The sequence below is a fragment of the Xyrauchen texanus genome, chromosome 12, assembly GCF_025860055.1.
Source record: "Xyrauchen texanus isolate HMW12.3.18 chromosome 12, RBS_HiC_50CHRs, whole genome shotgun sequence".
In the NCBI taxonomy this organism is placed as follows: Eukaryota; Metazoa; Chordata; class Actinopteri; order Cypriniformes; family Catostomidae; genus Xyrauchen; species Xyrauchen texanus.
In genome coordinates, this window is record NC_068287.1 from 31,542,534 (window position 1) to 31,555,498 (window position 12,965).

General features: G+C 39.8%; 1 protein-coding gene across 4 annotated transcripts in view; it reads right to left on the reverse strand.

Annotated features, from left to right (window-relative positions):
- The window catches only part of LOC127652693 (ubiquitin carboxyl-terminal hydrolase 7), a 34,764-nt gene that overhangs the window by 6,649 nt on the left and 15,150 nt on the right, over positions 1-12,965 (reverse strand). For all 4 annotated transcript variants that reach the window (XM_052139000.1, XM_052139001.1, XM_052138999.1 and 1 more), the window contains exons 14-25: positions 9,728-9,872; positions 9,344-9,474; positions 8,841-8,975; positions 7,889-7,990; positions 7,697-7,802; positions 7,454-7,546; positions 7,281-7,348; positions 6,720-6,820; positions 5,984-6,137; positions 5,806-5,873; positions 4,394-4,502; positions 4,218-4,295 (exon numbers count right to left, since the gene is read on the reverse strand). In XM_052139000.1, coding sequence (XP_051994960.1) covers positions 4,218-4,295; positions 4,394-4,502; positions 5,806-5,873; positions 5,984-6,137; positions 6,720-6,820; positions 7,281-7,348; positions 7,454-7,546; positions 7,697-7,802; positions 7,889-7,990; positions 8,841-8,975; positions 9,344-9,474; positions 9,728-9,872 — 1,290 coding nt within the window. The remainder of the gene's footprint in view (positions 1-4,217; positions 4,296-4,393; positions 4,503-5,805; positions 5,874-5,983; positions 6,138-6,719; positions 6,821-7,280; positions 7,349-7,453; positions 7,547-7,696; positions 7,803-7,888; positions 7,991-8,840; positions 8,976-9,343; positions 9,475-9,727; positions 9,873-12,965) is intronic.

Below are 12,965 nucleotides of genomic sequence, written 5' to 3' on the forward strand. Positions count from 1 at the left end.
AGACTCCAACCATTTTTCTTTTCAGGTTGCGCGTCAACTCCGTGTCTTCATCGGTTGGGAGCAAACTATCCTCGGTTAATAACTGTAGGACTGGTTTAACAGAGGACGCTGTAACTGTCTTCTCGGAAGACAGCGCATCTGTAAAATCCACGACCTTCTTCAGCGCTGCATTAACAGATTCGAGGACTTCGATGTCCTGCCACGTCGGTATCAAATGCTGGCTGCGCCGGTCATCCATCAACACCCTCCTAATGGCTGGGACTTGCTCGAGAACGCGCGCAATCATTTTCTGCTTAGTGCCCCACCTGGTAGGACAATCCTGTGAATACATTAAAAATTGTAATCCCCAATTAGGCTATGTTTTTTTGTCCTGTGCAATAAAATGTATTTATTTATACATCGTGCCACTAGTTATACACATGTGTATTTTTGCCATCTGTTGTGTTTTATCTTACGGAGCTCCGCACATTACATGGAGGAAAAAACTAGGCTAAATCGTACGCACGATTTATAAATAGAGGGAACAAAGTAGTAAATCGTCCGCACGATTTTGCAAATCGAGGGAACGAAATAGTAAATTGTGCGCATGATTTATAAAACGAGGGAACGAATTAGTAGGATAGCCTAAATCGTGCGCACAATTTAGCCTACTTTTTTTTTTCTTGCACAATGTGCAGGGCTCGTATATCTGGAGCTGCTATAAGCGAATTTCTCCAGCTCGGGATCAATAAAATCTTATCTTATCTTAATCATGAAAATGGGCAGCAGAAATTCAGAGCATTGATTGGCGTTTCCATAAGTTTTGCCCAGTTATTTACAGGATTTTAGATTTAGTTATTTCAGTATTCAGCTTTGAAAAAATATAATTATTACATCATAAACATAACAATAATATGAAATAACATTTATTTATATAACTTTGTTATTTTTTCGATATCTTTTGAGTTTAATAGGAATTATGGAACAGGTTTGTCATCGTTTGCAACCCATTATTTTGTAGAATAAATTATTCAAAGTTTCAACAAGTTGCGTTTGGACGAGTGCGTTTATATCCACGGACTGTTACATGAAAAACAACGTCTAAAGAAATAAGAATCGAAGTTTAGCACAACTCACCAGAACTAAGCAATGTTGGGGCAGGCTGAGCTCGACTTGTTCTTTCTGCAGCTTTCTCTTCTTTTGCCAGCTCTGCGAAAAAGTCGTCACCAATGTTCTGCACACACCCATGGCTCGGGCAGTGCGGTCCTTTTCCGTCTTCACTGCATTGGTGACGGCTAAATGCAGATTATGGCCAAAGCAATTTAGCCATGTCCAGCCAAGTTTTCGCACCGCAGCCACAATATTTGCCCCATTGTCTGTGGTAATACAGACCAGTTTCCTCTCGTCCAGGGACCACTCGTGGAAGGAGGACCTGAGAGCTTCCGCCAGGTTGTCACCCGTGTGGCTTTCTGGCGTGAACACGGTCTCCAGGCACTTCGAGTTTAGTTCCCAGTTTGCGCTGAGATAGTGTATGGTCAGGCTCATGTATGGCATCATGTTAACGCTTGACCACATATCAGTTGTCACTGAGAAATGATCAACATCTTTTAAGTCCTGTATTATGCCGTCCTTCACAGATAGATACCTTTCAGGGATCGCTGTTTGAGAAAAGTACTTTCGGTCAGGAAGTACATATTGCTTATCAAATGCCTGTAGCATGGCTTTGAATGCTGGCTTCTCAACGGTACGGAATAGTACCATTTGTTCTACCAAATAACGAGTCACGCTGTCAGTAAGTACTCGCCACTGATCGCTGCCTCTTTGGTACTTCGCACCTCTCGCAAAGGCCTCAGAGACTCCCAACTGTCGTTGCTGGCCTGAGGTTGTAGGTGTGCTGCACCCAAGTCCGGCAAACGCCACAGGATGGTTAATTCTAAGATGTGATCTTAAATTAGTGGTATTTCCTCGCGAGACGGATACTTTTTTGCGACAAATACGGCATACTACCTCGTCCAAATTCACCGGCTGCCCATTGTCACCTGCCTCAAAGCCAAAATGTGCCCAAATAGCCGACACAGTATTTGGCTTAGACACTAGATTCGTGGCCATTTTTTGAATAATGTCTTTTGGCTAGCGCTGTCAACTGCCTATACCACATAAGAGAAGTATCGCATGCAATTAAAATCTAACTCCAACAGTTTACGTTATGATTTTGTCTTTTATGCCTGTGTTTGTGTGTATTTAATTGAACATTATCTGTAAACATCACAAGTACTGAAACCTAACAGTTAGGCTAATTAATAATAATCAGACACACAAAAAATAAATCCCTCATTAATGGACTGTTCCTCCCTTGCGCAGACAAAGCGTTTTTTTTCTCCAGAAGCCCTTGAACATATATCTCTGTGTCTCATATTGACGCTAAAAGGGTGCCATGTGCGTTGGATGTAGACGAAATGTCAAAAGTGTCACTATATTACGCCCTAGGATGAGAATGCGTTGGGAATACAGTAAATTATAAGCAAATATTAATGTGTTTATTGTTCATATCACACACCATATGCACTCCTGTAACTTTCAGCAGAAAAAGTAAAAAAAGTGCGGTGATGACCTCACACCGCGGTAGGCATCTCATTAACGCGATATTGCGGTGATGCGGTTATCGTCACACCCCTACTGAACATAAGCCTGCACTTGGCCTACAGTCCACAGCAATCCAATTTACATTTACGCATTTGGTAGACGCTTTTATCCAAAGCGAATTACAGTGCCCTTATTACAGGGACTCCCCCCGGAGCAACCTGAATTAAGTGCCTTGCTCAAGGACACAGTGGTGGTGCCTGTGGGAATCGAACCAGTGACCTTCTGATTACCAGTTATGTGCTTTAGCCCACTACGGCACCAGCACTCAACATTTTGCAATTCAATATGTCAATCTGTCCGTTCTAGCTTATAAGGGCTTTTCTAAGAACGCATCAATGTACGTGTCAGATGGACGCTTTTGATGTGTCTTACTTTGGTTGAGTCACGTCATAAACAGCGTTTTAGGTTACAGTGTCGTTAAACGTAGTTTGAAACCACCTCTCGAGTTCCTGTATTCAGAGTTGCACTCCGAGCTGTGTTTGAAAACAAGAATGCTGTAGGTAGTGTCAAGCAAGCCAGAGTGTAGTATGTTGTCTGTACAGCTACATGTTGCCTATACAGCTGGTGTTTCACTTACTGCCCCCTAATGAAAACAGGTGGTACTTAAAGCTTAAATTGCTGTGATGATAGAATATTCCTTATTACGGCCCAGGGACATAATTAATTGCATAGTTTTGAACAAGTTACATTTATGTATCACTGTCTCAAGAATTTGCTATACTCTAGATGTATTGAGTGGCAGAAAGCAGGCCAAACTGCTTTATGTTTAGGGATGGGCATTTTGGTCATTTTGTCTACTCAAGACTAATTAATCTTTCTAGGGGCAATGACGTTTACATATATATATTTATGTCTGACAAACATCTTTGGCTGCTGTATTCAGTCTTGTTGGCCACCACTTGCAGGTGTGGGTTACGTAATGCAAACATTTCGGCCCCCAGGGCTGGCAGGTTTACAATCAGTGACAAACGTTCACTTTTATTAAATAACATCCATCAACAAGTCAATGTTCTTATATTAAATCATAAAACATTTTGCACAGACAGGTGTTCAAAACACAGTTAATTACACTCTTTTGATTAGCATAGCGTCATATACCAGTTTGGATACTATGAGACGTTTCTGACAATCAATGTATCCATCAAAACCACAACATAATCAATCTCAAAATTAAAAACGAGCTCCCTCTTTGACGCGTTTATGTTTAGTCGTCATGTAAGTCACTGAATTTCGAATTAAGTGAAAAGTCACATCATGCATGATCACCATCGATCATCGTTTTCATGATCGAACATTGCAGCCATGTCAGAGTACCAGAGTGCTCGTGCACATCACTATTTATATTATTTAAAAATGAGTGTGATTAATCACGGAAATGTAATGAGAAAAACAATGAAAAACGTAAAGGGTGTTATATAAAATGCAAAGCAGAGTATAGTGGTTTACGGATGATTGACAACATTGCAGTTTGCCATATCAATCCTGAATTCAAATGATGTGCGTGTATGAGCTATATTTCAATGCCCATGAATGCCATGAAATATAAACTAAATGTATATATATATATCTTAGGAGCTGCCACAGAATGTTCTTACCTCCTCTCGAAACATACTGTTGAGCCATATAGCTTTGAAACTCCTCCTGTTCTCAAAGTCTGTGATCTTCATCTTGAGCTGTAGTGAGCAAAACCATAATAAATCAGGTGCCCTGAGCTTAACTTTGAAGGAATCACATTCCTTTAAAAAGGAATGCAGAGTGGAAGACCTCTCACCTGCTGATAGTAGAGCTTCTTAGGCTGCCGTGGCTTGAAAAACTGCAGCAGGTCTCTGAGAGTGCCTTCATAGTTGTGCCTGAGTGGGTTCCCTGGGCCATCTCTGTACCTGAGAGAAAAAAGGATTAGAATGCATGTTCATGTACGCAAACAGATGATGGAAAAAGGAGTCACATTATACTGGATTTGTTAAGTACCAATACTTGGAATCAACAGATTGTTTTTCTCCCCAATTGGAATGCCCGATTCCCACTACTAGGTAGGTCCTCATTGTGGCATGGTTACTCCCTCAATCTGCTTCCGAGACAGTCAATCCACGCATCTTATCACGTAGCTCGTTGTGCATGACACCCCCGGAGACTCCCAGCATGTGTAGGCTCATGCTACTCTCCACGATCCACGTACAACTTACCACGCGCCCCATTGAGAGAATCACTAATCACGACCACAAGGAGGTTGCCCCATGTGACTCTACCATCCCTAGCAACTGGGCCAATTTGGTTGCTTAGGAGACCTGGCTGGAGTCACTCAGCACACCCTGGACTCACAACTCCAGGGGTGGTAGTCCGCATCAATAATCTTCGAGCTACTCAGGACCCTGGAATTAACAGATTTAAACTATTTCACTTCATTATGTACAAAAGTCTCCAAAAAGACCCTCAACAGACAGACTGATGTTATCATTAGCCGCTTTTCCACTATCGAGCCAGGGCAATCAACTGGCCAGGTGGGGCCAATAGGCTCGGACCTCTAGCCACAAGATCAAAATCAATCTGCGTTCCCACCATTGGGTCAATAACTCCACAGCGTTGCCCAAAAATCCAAGCTTAATATGCCGCTGCAGTGACAATGTCACACACCCTGCCCATTTCACAAGCAAGAGGGAAGCTCAAGCTGAGGTATCATGTTATCTAGTTACTTAGAATACGGAGTATTCACCTTAAATGCCATGGTGTCCAGAGCATTCTCTCAACTAACAGTGGGACAATGTCCCAGCACAGTCTATGAAAGTTCACCAAATTATGGAAATGTCTTTAGTCACTGCTTTAACAGATTATTACTGTATCCAATTTTTTTTTTGCCAGAACCTGTACAGTTGTGCAATGGATACATAACCTGGGAAGTCCAGCAAAACTCCTCCTTTGACATTGGACCCGCATCAATCCACAGTTGGCCTTGTTTGGCACAAGGGTAATCAGTGGGTAAAAGGCCATTGACCTTGAAAAAGCCCCGAGGTGGCATGATGAAGCCCCGGAAGTGACAGTGGGAATGCAACTGGCTCTGGCATGCACTAGCATGCCCTAATATTCCCGTTAGTGGAAACGCAAGTGTTCGCATAGATTTTGTGAGAGTTTGTGCAACTACACAGCCTGGAAACAGAGTGTTGGTACTCGAGAAAAAATAAAACCTACCCCTGTGACTTGAAGAACTGTAGGAGCATGGGGTCAGTGTTTAACCTCTGTGCCACAGTCTTGGCCACCTGAAAACACAAGAAATATGATAAGTAATTACCGTATTTCCCAGAGGTTAAGCACAGAGAGATTGAGTTGCAAAGACTCATCCCAGCAGATTATTATCTCAAAAACCAACCTGGAAGTAGTTCATTCGGTTTGATAGAGTCACAACAAAGCCTGGGTCATTGTGAATGGTCTTGTCACAGAAGATGACGTCCACACGGTGGTACAAGTCTCTGAAGTAGTCTTTCGCAGTCTGCAGCTCACTGGTGTCATTTTCAGGATCATCCCTGGCAAAAACAAGATGAAAGAACACTACATTTCAAAGCTCTGTTAACCTGGGAAAAATTACTGCAGATGTAAGGTGATGAATCGGGATGGGAATCATAAGGAATTTAATGATTATGGTTCCGATTCAATTCGAGTTAGACATTCATAACTTGTGCATCAGTATAAGAGTAATTCAATGACTGTTTTGAAGTATAAGCGTTTTTATTCACTAAAAGAACTGGCTCATATGAGTCATTTGATTGGAAATCGTACTACTCTGGATGCTCGGTTTCATACAGATTGCCTTTTCAAAAGAACTGTCTCATAAGAGTAAATAGTTTAGGATTTGGACAATGCTGGGCATGTTGTGTGTTTAAAATTGTAGATTTAGTAGAAGGCAGTATGCTGCTGAAATGCGCTGCAGGGAACTGTCAGAATACTTTAGTACAGTGCATGGTCCACATCGGCAGAAAATTGCATGTGCGATATCCTTTAACGGAACCGAAATTCGTGAAAATCAATCGGTACAGGTATTTAAAAAAAAAAGAAAGAAAGAAAGAGGAACCAGTTCTCAATTCCTAACCCTAATGATCAATACTTACTTCTGGAACACAATTATGTCTCCATCCATCAGCTCATCCAGAGCTTTGTCCAGGGAGACATCATAGTCTTGTATTCGCTCTGTTAAATTCGGTTTAACTTCCTGTAGAACAGAAAACAGTTTAAGCTATAGGCTTCTATTTAGACCAATTCCTTATTTCCCTATTTCCTGATTTATCTGTGCAGTTCTCATTACAAATGGACACATTAGTTAGGCATATTTTGATTTTGCTGCTCAGATGAACCAAAAAGACAGCGTATCACTTAGCAAATTAAGTTAGATGTGAACTGTAAATTTTGCAGCACTGGTGGCACCAAATGCACAACATTAGTTGAGACCATGTAGCAAACTAAAAGCAATGTTTTGATAAAGTTTCACAGAGCTGCAGTGTTTATACTTTTTAGGGAACTCAGCCTATGAATGGCTTGTTTATAGTTGTCTATTTAAAATTAACCTGGGAATGGAGAAATCATTTTAACATTGAAACATTACACACTTCACCTTTAACGAAAAAACAAAACAACGTCCATGTGCTTATTATGAATACTCTGAAATGTCTTACCTCATAGAGGATAAGGCTAGTTCCCTGCTGAAAACCTGCTCTTTCACACATAACTGGCAGCAAGTCTCCTGTTTGGGTTAGAAGATGTAGAGCAACTTAAAAGGATTGACGTCTGTCAATTAAGATAAAAAAACAAATCTTAAAGAGAACAATACATTGCTCTGATTACTCACGTATTTTACAGGATATAGGTGTGTATATATGTCCACAATAATTTAAGCTTCTGGTTTTTGGATCATACATCTTCAAGAACAACATAACATCATCTGAAAGCCAAAACAAACTAGTTGTCAACACCATCACAAGACAACTATTTGTATTCATTATTCACTTTACAGCAAGATATTTATCAAACATCTACAGCCTCAGAGGACTCTGACAATATTCTTAAGTTAGAAACAGATGTTGAAACTCACGGTCTTTGTCGAACTTGGGTAATGTTGCACCGCTGGCAGCCATTTCTGGATCTACCGTTTCCAGAAATATTGTCCATGGGTTCTCGTTATCGCTCAAGTCAATCATCTGCATAAGACATTGAGATAAACAGCTTAATTCTGATGTGCAGAGCAATATGCAAAACAAAAATTACTCCAATTACTCAGACTTACAGACTTGTTGCAATCTGCTTCGTAATCCAACATGGCCGGCCGTTTAGTGCCGTTGCTTCTGGCCTGCATTGGCCACAGTCTCATCTGGTCTTGTGGGAAACCCTGAAGAATAAAATCTATATGATACTAAAACATCTTCATAGACACTAGAAAAAAACAACGAATCTCACATGAATTCTCTATGTCTACAGCTTCTGGACCCCGACAACTCAAACTATCTGAACATGACTACATCAACAGGCATCTTGATATGGTTAAAGGGATAGTTCACCCAAAAATGAACACTTTCATCATTTACTCATCCTTATGCCATCCTAGATGTGTACGAGTTTCTTTCCTCTGCAGAACACAAACAAAGGTTTTTAGAAGAATATCTCGGCTCTGTAGGTCCTCACAATGCAAGTGAATGGTGACAAGACCTCCAAAATCACATAAAGGCAGAATACAATTAATCCATATGACTTCAGTGGTTTAATTTGTCTTCTGAAGCGATGCAATCACCGGTGGGAAACCGATAAATATTCAAGTCCTTTTTACTATAGATCTCATAAAAAAATTAAAAAAAGACACAAATACTGATCCGTTTCTCATCCACACCCATTATACAGCTTCTGAAGACAGATTTGAGTCATATGGATTACTTTTATCCTGCCTTTACGTGATTTTTGGAGCTTGAAAGGTCTGGTCACCATTCACTTGCATTGTGAGGAAAACAGATCTGAGATATTCTTCTAAAAACCTTTTGTGTTCTGCAAGGGAAAGAAACTCTCACACATCTGGGTTGGCACGAGGCTGAGTAAATAATGAGAGCACATTAATTTTTGGGAAACTATCCTTTTAAACACAGATCTAAGTTGTAAAATCGAGAAATACACATGACAAATTATGCCACAGAAAACTCAAGTGGAAAATGAAAAATAACTGCATGCTGGGGATCAGGAGGAAATCTTACCATGGTCTGTGAGAGGTTCTGAACAAACTCAGCAAGAGTGGAGCTTTTCAGAACTTTGAACACTGTGTATTTTACTTTTTCCTCATCATACATGTCATTGCCCTGGTGTCCACAGAACTGGTCTTCTGTCACCATCTACATTAAGACAGATATTGAATTATTTGAGAAATAGAAACACAGAAATAGCATACAATTTAAAGGGCCTTTCAGACCGAACGCTAAAAAAGCTAGATGCAGATTAATTGATAGGACAAAACACAGTGTCTTCAGATGCCTTTTAAAGTAGAAACTTTAACTTGACACAGCATAAAAAAAAAAGAAAAAAGTGTTGTGTAAACAGCACCCCAAGTCTAAACTTAGTGAGGATTTAACAACAAAGATCTGAAATTACCCATTTTATCTAGCAGAATAAATTTACCAAATAGATTCTTCTTTTGAGAAGACTATGTTCTTGCATGCCTGAGAGTGATTGGGAATAAAGGAGACACGAAGCTGCTTCATACCTGCACTTGCATGTAAAGGTGAGCCTCCTGCCTCTCTTTTCTCTTCTGCGCCTCCACCCTCTTCTCCTCCTGCAGCCTTTCCACCAGTTGCTGAGGGATGTCCATATCTGTGACTGGCTGAAGGACCTCACCTGGACACAAAAACAGCACTTATGAAAACAAATACAGGTCACAAGACCCACGAAAGAGAATATGGTGGTTTTGAGTTAGAAGGGGTGATAGATTGATTTAGCACATTGCTAAAGGTATCTGCCGATTATTGCCTGCCAGCCACTTATGCAGTCACAGCTGAATTGTAATTACTACACGGTAAAATGGTAATGCTAAAGCAAATTTACCTCACAGCAGGTGCAATCAAAATATATGGAAGTTAATGGAACTCACTGAGCTTGGATTCTCTGATGTACACCAACATGTATGCATTAGTGCAGTGACGCACTGACAAGTCATCATCGTGACCACCGTAATTGTGTTCAATGGCCTCTTCTTTAGTGCACCGCGAAACGACATCATCGTCGAATTTACACCACTGAAAGATGAACAAACATAACATTTTGGGAATAAATAAAAGAAAATTCATAAAACATTTCACGGTAGATCAAAATCAAACAAAACGCCAAACAAAAACAAACCTAAAGGAATAGTTCACCAAAAATGAAACTTCTGTGATAAACTAATCCTCATGCCATCCCTGATCATGGTTCCAACTCTTTTCAAGGCAGTTTTCCAGGACATTTCCAAGATATCTTTTGCCCAACAGGTGTAATATTTAAGCAAAAACACGCAAGATGGGTCATGATGTGCACTGTGGTTATTGGATGGTCGTTTACCCCCCCCTCAATTTCTGTATTAGTCAGTTTAATAATCAAAATTGTGCCCAATAAAATTAAAACATTATTCAAATAAAAAAAAAATATGTATTTTTCTTTTTTTTTACATAACATTGCATAATTTAGCAAATTAATTGCTTTTACGAAAACCCTTAGAATTTGGAACAATATTGGAGAGGTCAAATAAAGTGCTGCACAACAGAGCATCATGCCCATTTCACACATACTCCGTTTGCAGTGCGTATTTTATTCCGTACCCATGTTAACAAGTTAGAGCTTTTACACTGCACGCGGATGCAGTCCGTCGATCCGTTCCAGTTGCGGTGCGTATACAGCAATGCAGCGATGGTTTCCGCACAGTGTCTATTTTTGCTGTGCTGCACCGCACTGGATTAAAGTGGCAGCGCATTGTTCACATTAAAATAGACATAGATTGACAAGAAACTGTAATAATTTCATCATATACGCATAATTTCAGTTAATGTGTTCTACAGTTACTAAATTACAGGGTCAAGAAAAACAAAAAAGTATGATTATAGTCCCAAAAGTTGCAAAATGCCATCATATGATTTTTTTACCCTAAAAAAAGAGAGTGAACGCAAATGCGTCTCATTCTTCTCCTTCTTAGCAACAGATATAGCGCGATAGCCTTTCTTCTGTCAACAACTCAAACTACATGTAAAACAAAGAATCACAATGATTAAAATTAATTTTCATACTGTTTCAATGTCTTAAAACAATGTCAAAGTTAACGTTTGGATTTAAAATAAAAATTACTTACACATTTTTGATTTTGTGGCACACAAACTGCGGATCAGTAGCGCACTGCAAACGCAGCATATGTGAAAGCACTATAGCGCGTGCTGCTCCTGTACCGTATAAGCACTGCAAACGGAGTATGTGTGAAACGGGCGTTACAGATGCAAGATATTTCTTTAATAAATCCTTATAATTATTAATATTTAAAAGTAAACATTACTATACAGCAGTAAGATATTCGTCTCCCCCCTTGCGGTTTCTATTGTGAATGACTCTTGTGCACCGGCTACCGCAAAAAAGGGAGAATGACCCCAGCTTGGACTGCTATTTTACCACTGAGAAAGCTGATCTCCAGAAAGCTGACAGCATCTCTGCTTGGGTGTGGCAACTGGTGATCATACGCCTGTGGTTGAGGCCCGTGGGCAAGACGGACATGTTTTCATTAATCAAGAACGAAAGTCAGAGGTTCAAAGACAATCAGATACCGTCGTAGTTCCGACCGTACGCGATGCCGACCCGCGATCCAGCGGCATATCTCTCTCTCTCTCTCACACACACACACACATCCATCCTGGTTTATCCAACAACTTGGTAGAAACAGCACAAGCCGTGATACTATTTCTGGAGTAACATTTTTTAATTACTAACAAAGGCTTGGACGCATCGTTTGGTTTGAATCAGCAATGGCAGATTCTGATCCGCCACGTAATAAAGTAGTTCCATGCACAAATGCGTTTTTAATGACCATACTCAGTTTTTTAAATCACTTGTTCATTGAACTGTTGTATATAAGCAATAATCACACTCACAATCGTGCTATATAACCCTAAATCAGCACTGCTGTGATTACATACAGAACTCTGCCTGTGACTTCGTGCCTGCGGCCGAATCACAGCAGTGCTGATGTAGGGCCATATCGCACTCTTGCTCGTGTGATATTGCTTAATAAAATCGTAGCTTTTTGTGGTTTAATGGACCCTTTTCTCACACTGCGATGACGAGTTTCTGCCTTATTTAGCAGTGTTCTGACCATTGTCATTAACTAAAGTTTACAACTGAAATGTTTTTGTAGTTAACACTACAGCCATAAAATTGAACAATAAAAATAAATCATTTTAAAAATTACATTAATCATAAAATTATAATCTTAAAATCATTTGTTGGATCAAGCAGAGATAACAGCAGATGACCAGAGAATGTCCGTGACAATGGGTTGTCATAATGCGCAGCTGCCAAAAGTGACAAAATTATATGTGTGTGTATTTGACACCCATCCCAAGAACATTTAGGTATTTTTCAAATTTCAATTACATCTGCATTGCAAAATTCCAGATTTTTCTGTGCGTGTGGGAACCCTGCAGAGTTTCATCATGAGTTTTCAACACAAATGAAGATATTTAGAATAATATCTAAGCTCTGTCAGTTCATACAATTCAAGTCCCAAAAAGCAAATAAAGGCTAGAGGTGGACCCATATGGGTTTTTTCAGCCGATGCCGATCTTTTGAAATCTGGGTCGGCCGATGGCTGATAAATGCTGCCAATTTATTTTGGCCGATATGTGCTTGTTTTTAACCTCTTATTTGAAAGATAAAATGTAACGAATAATTAAGAGACAAAATTTCTCAACAAATACATTTATTGAACACTTGACCAATCTGCACTTGTACACTTAAATTAAAAATGTATAATGTAAAAACATTGTATAAATAATGTATAACAAATATATTAAATAAACAAAGCAGGTGTTACGAACTGCTCCGAGACACCAAGGTTGAGATCCAAATGCAGCTTTAATTAAGGGGCAATCCAGACACGTAATCCAATATTCAGAGCATCCAAGAGAAGCACAGGTTTTAATGGTATTACTACTCTTACCGATACTGCTTATCGATCCGGTACTTTACCGGTATTCTTAACAGTTCTTTTTGTTATATATATATATGTATAAACGTTATATAGGCACAGTGATTTAATTTCAGGAAGGTCTACTAACATTACTGTTCAGGTGTGGTCTAAAAAGAAATCTAATAAA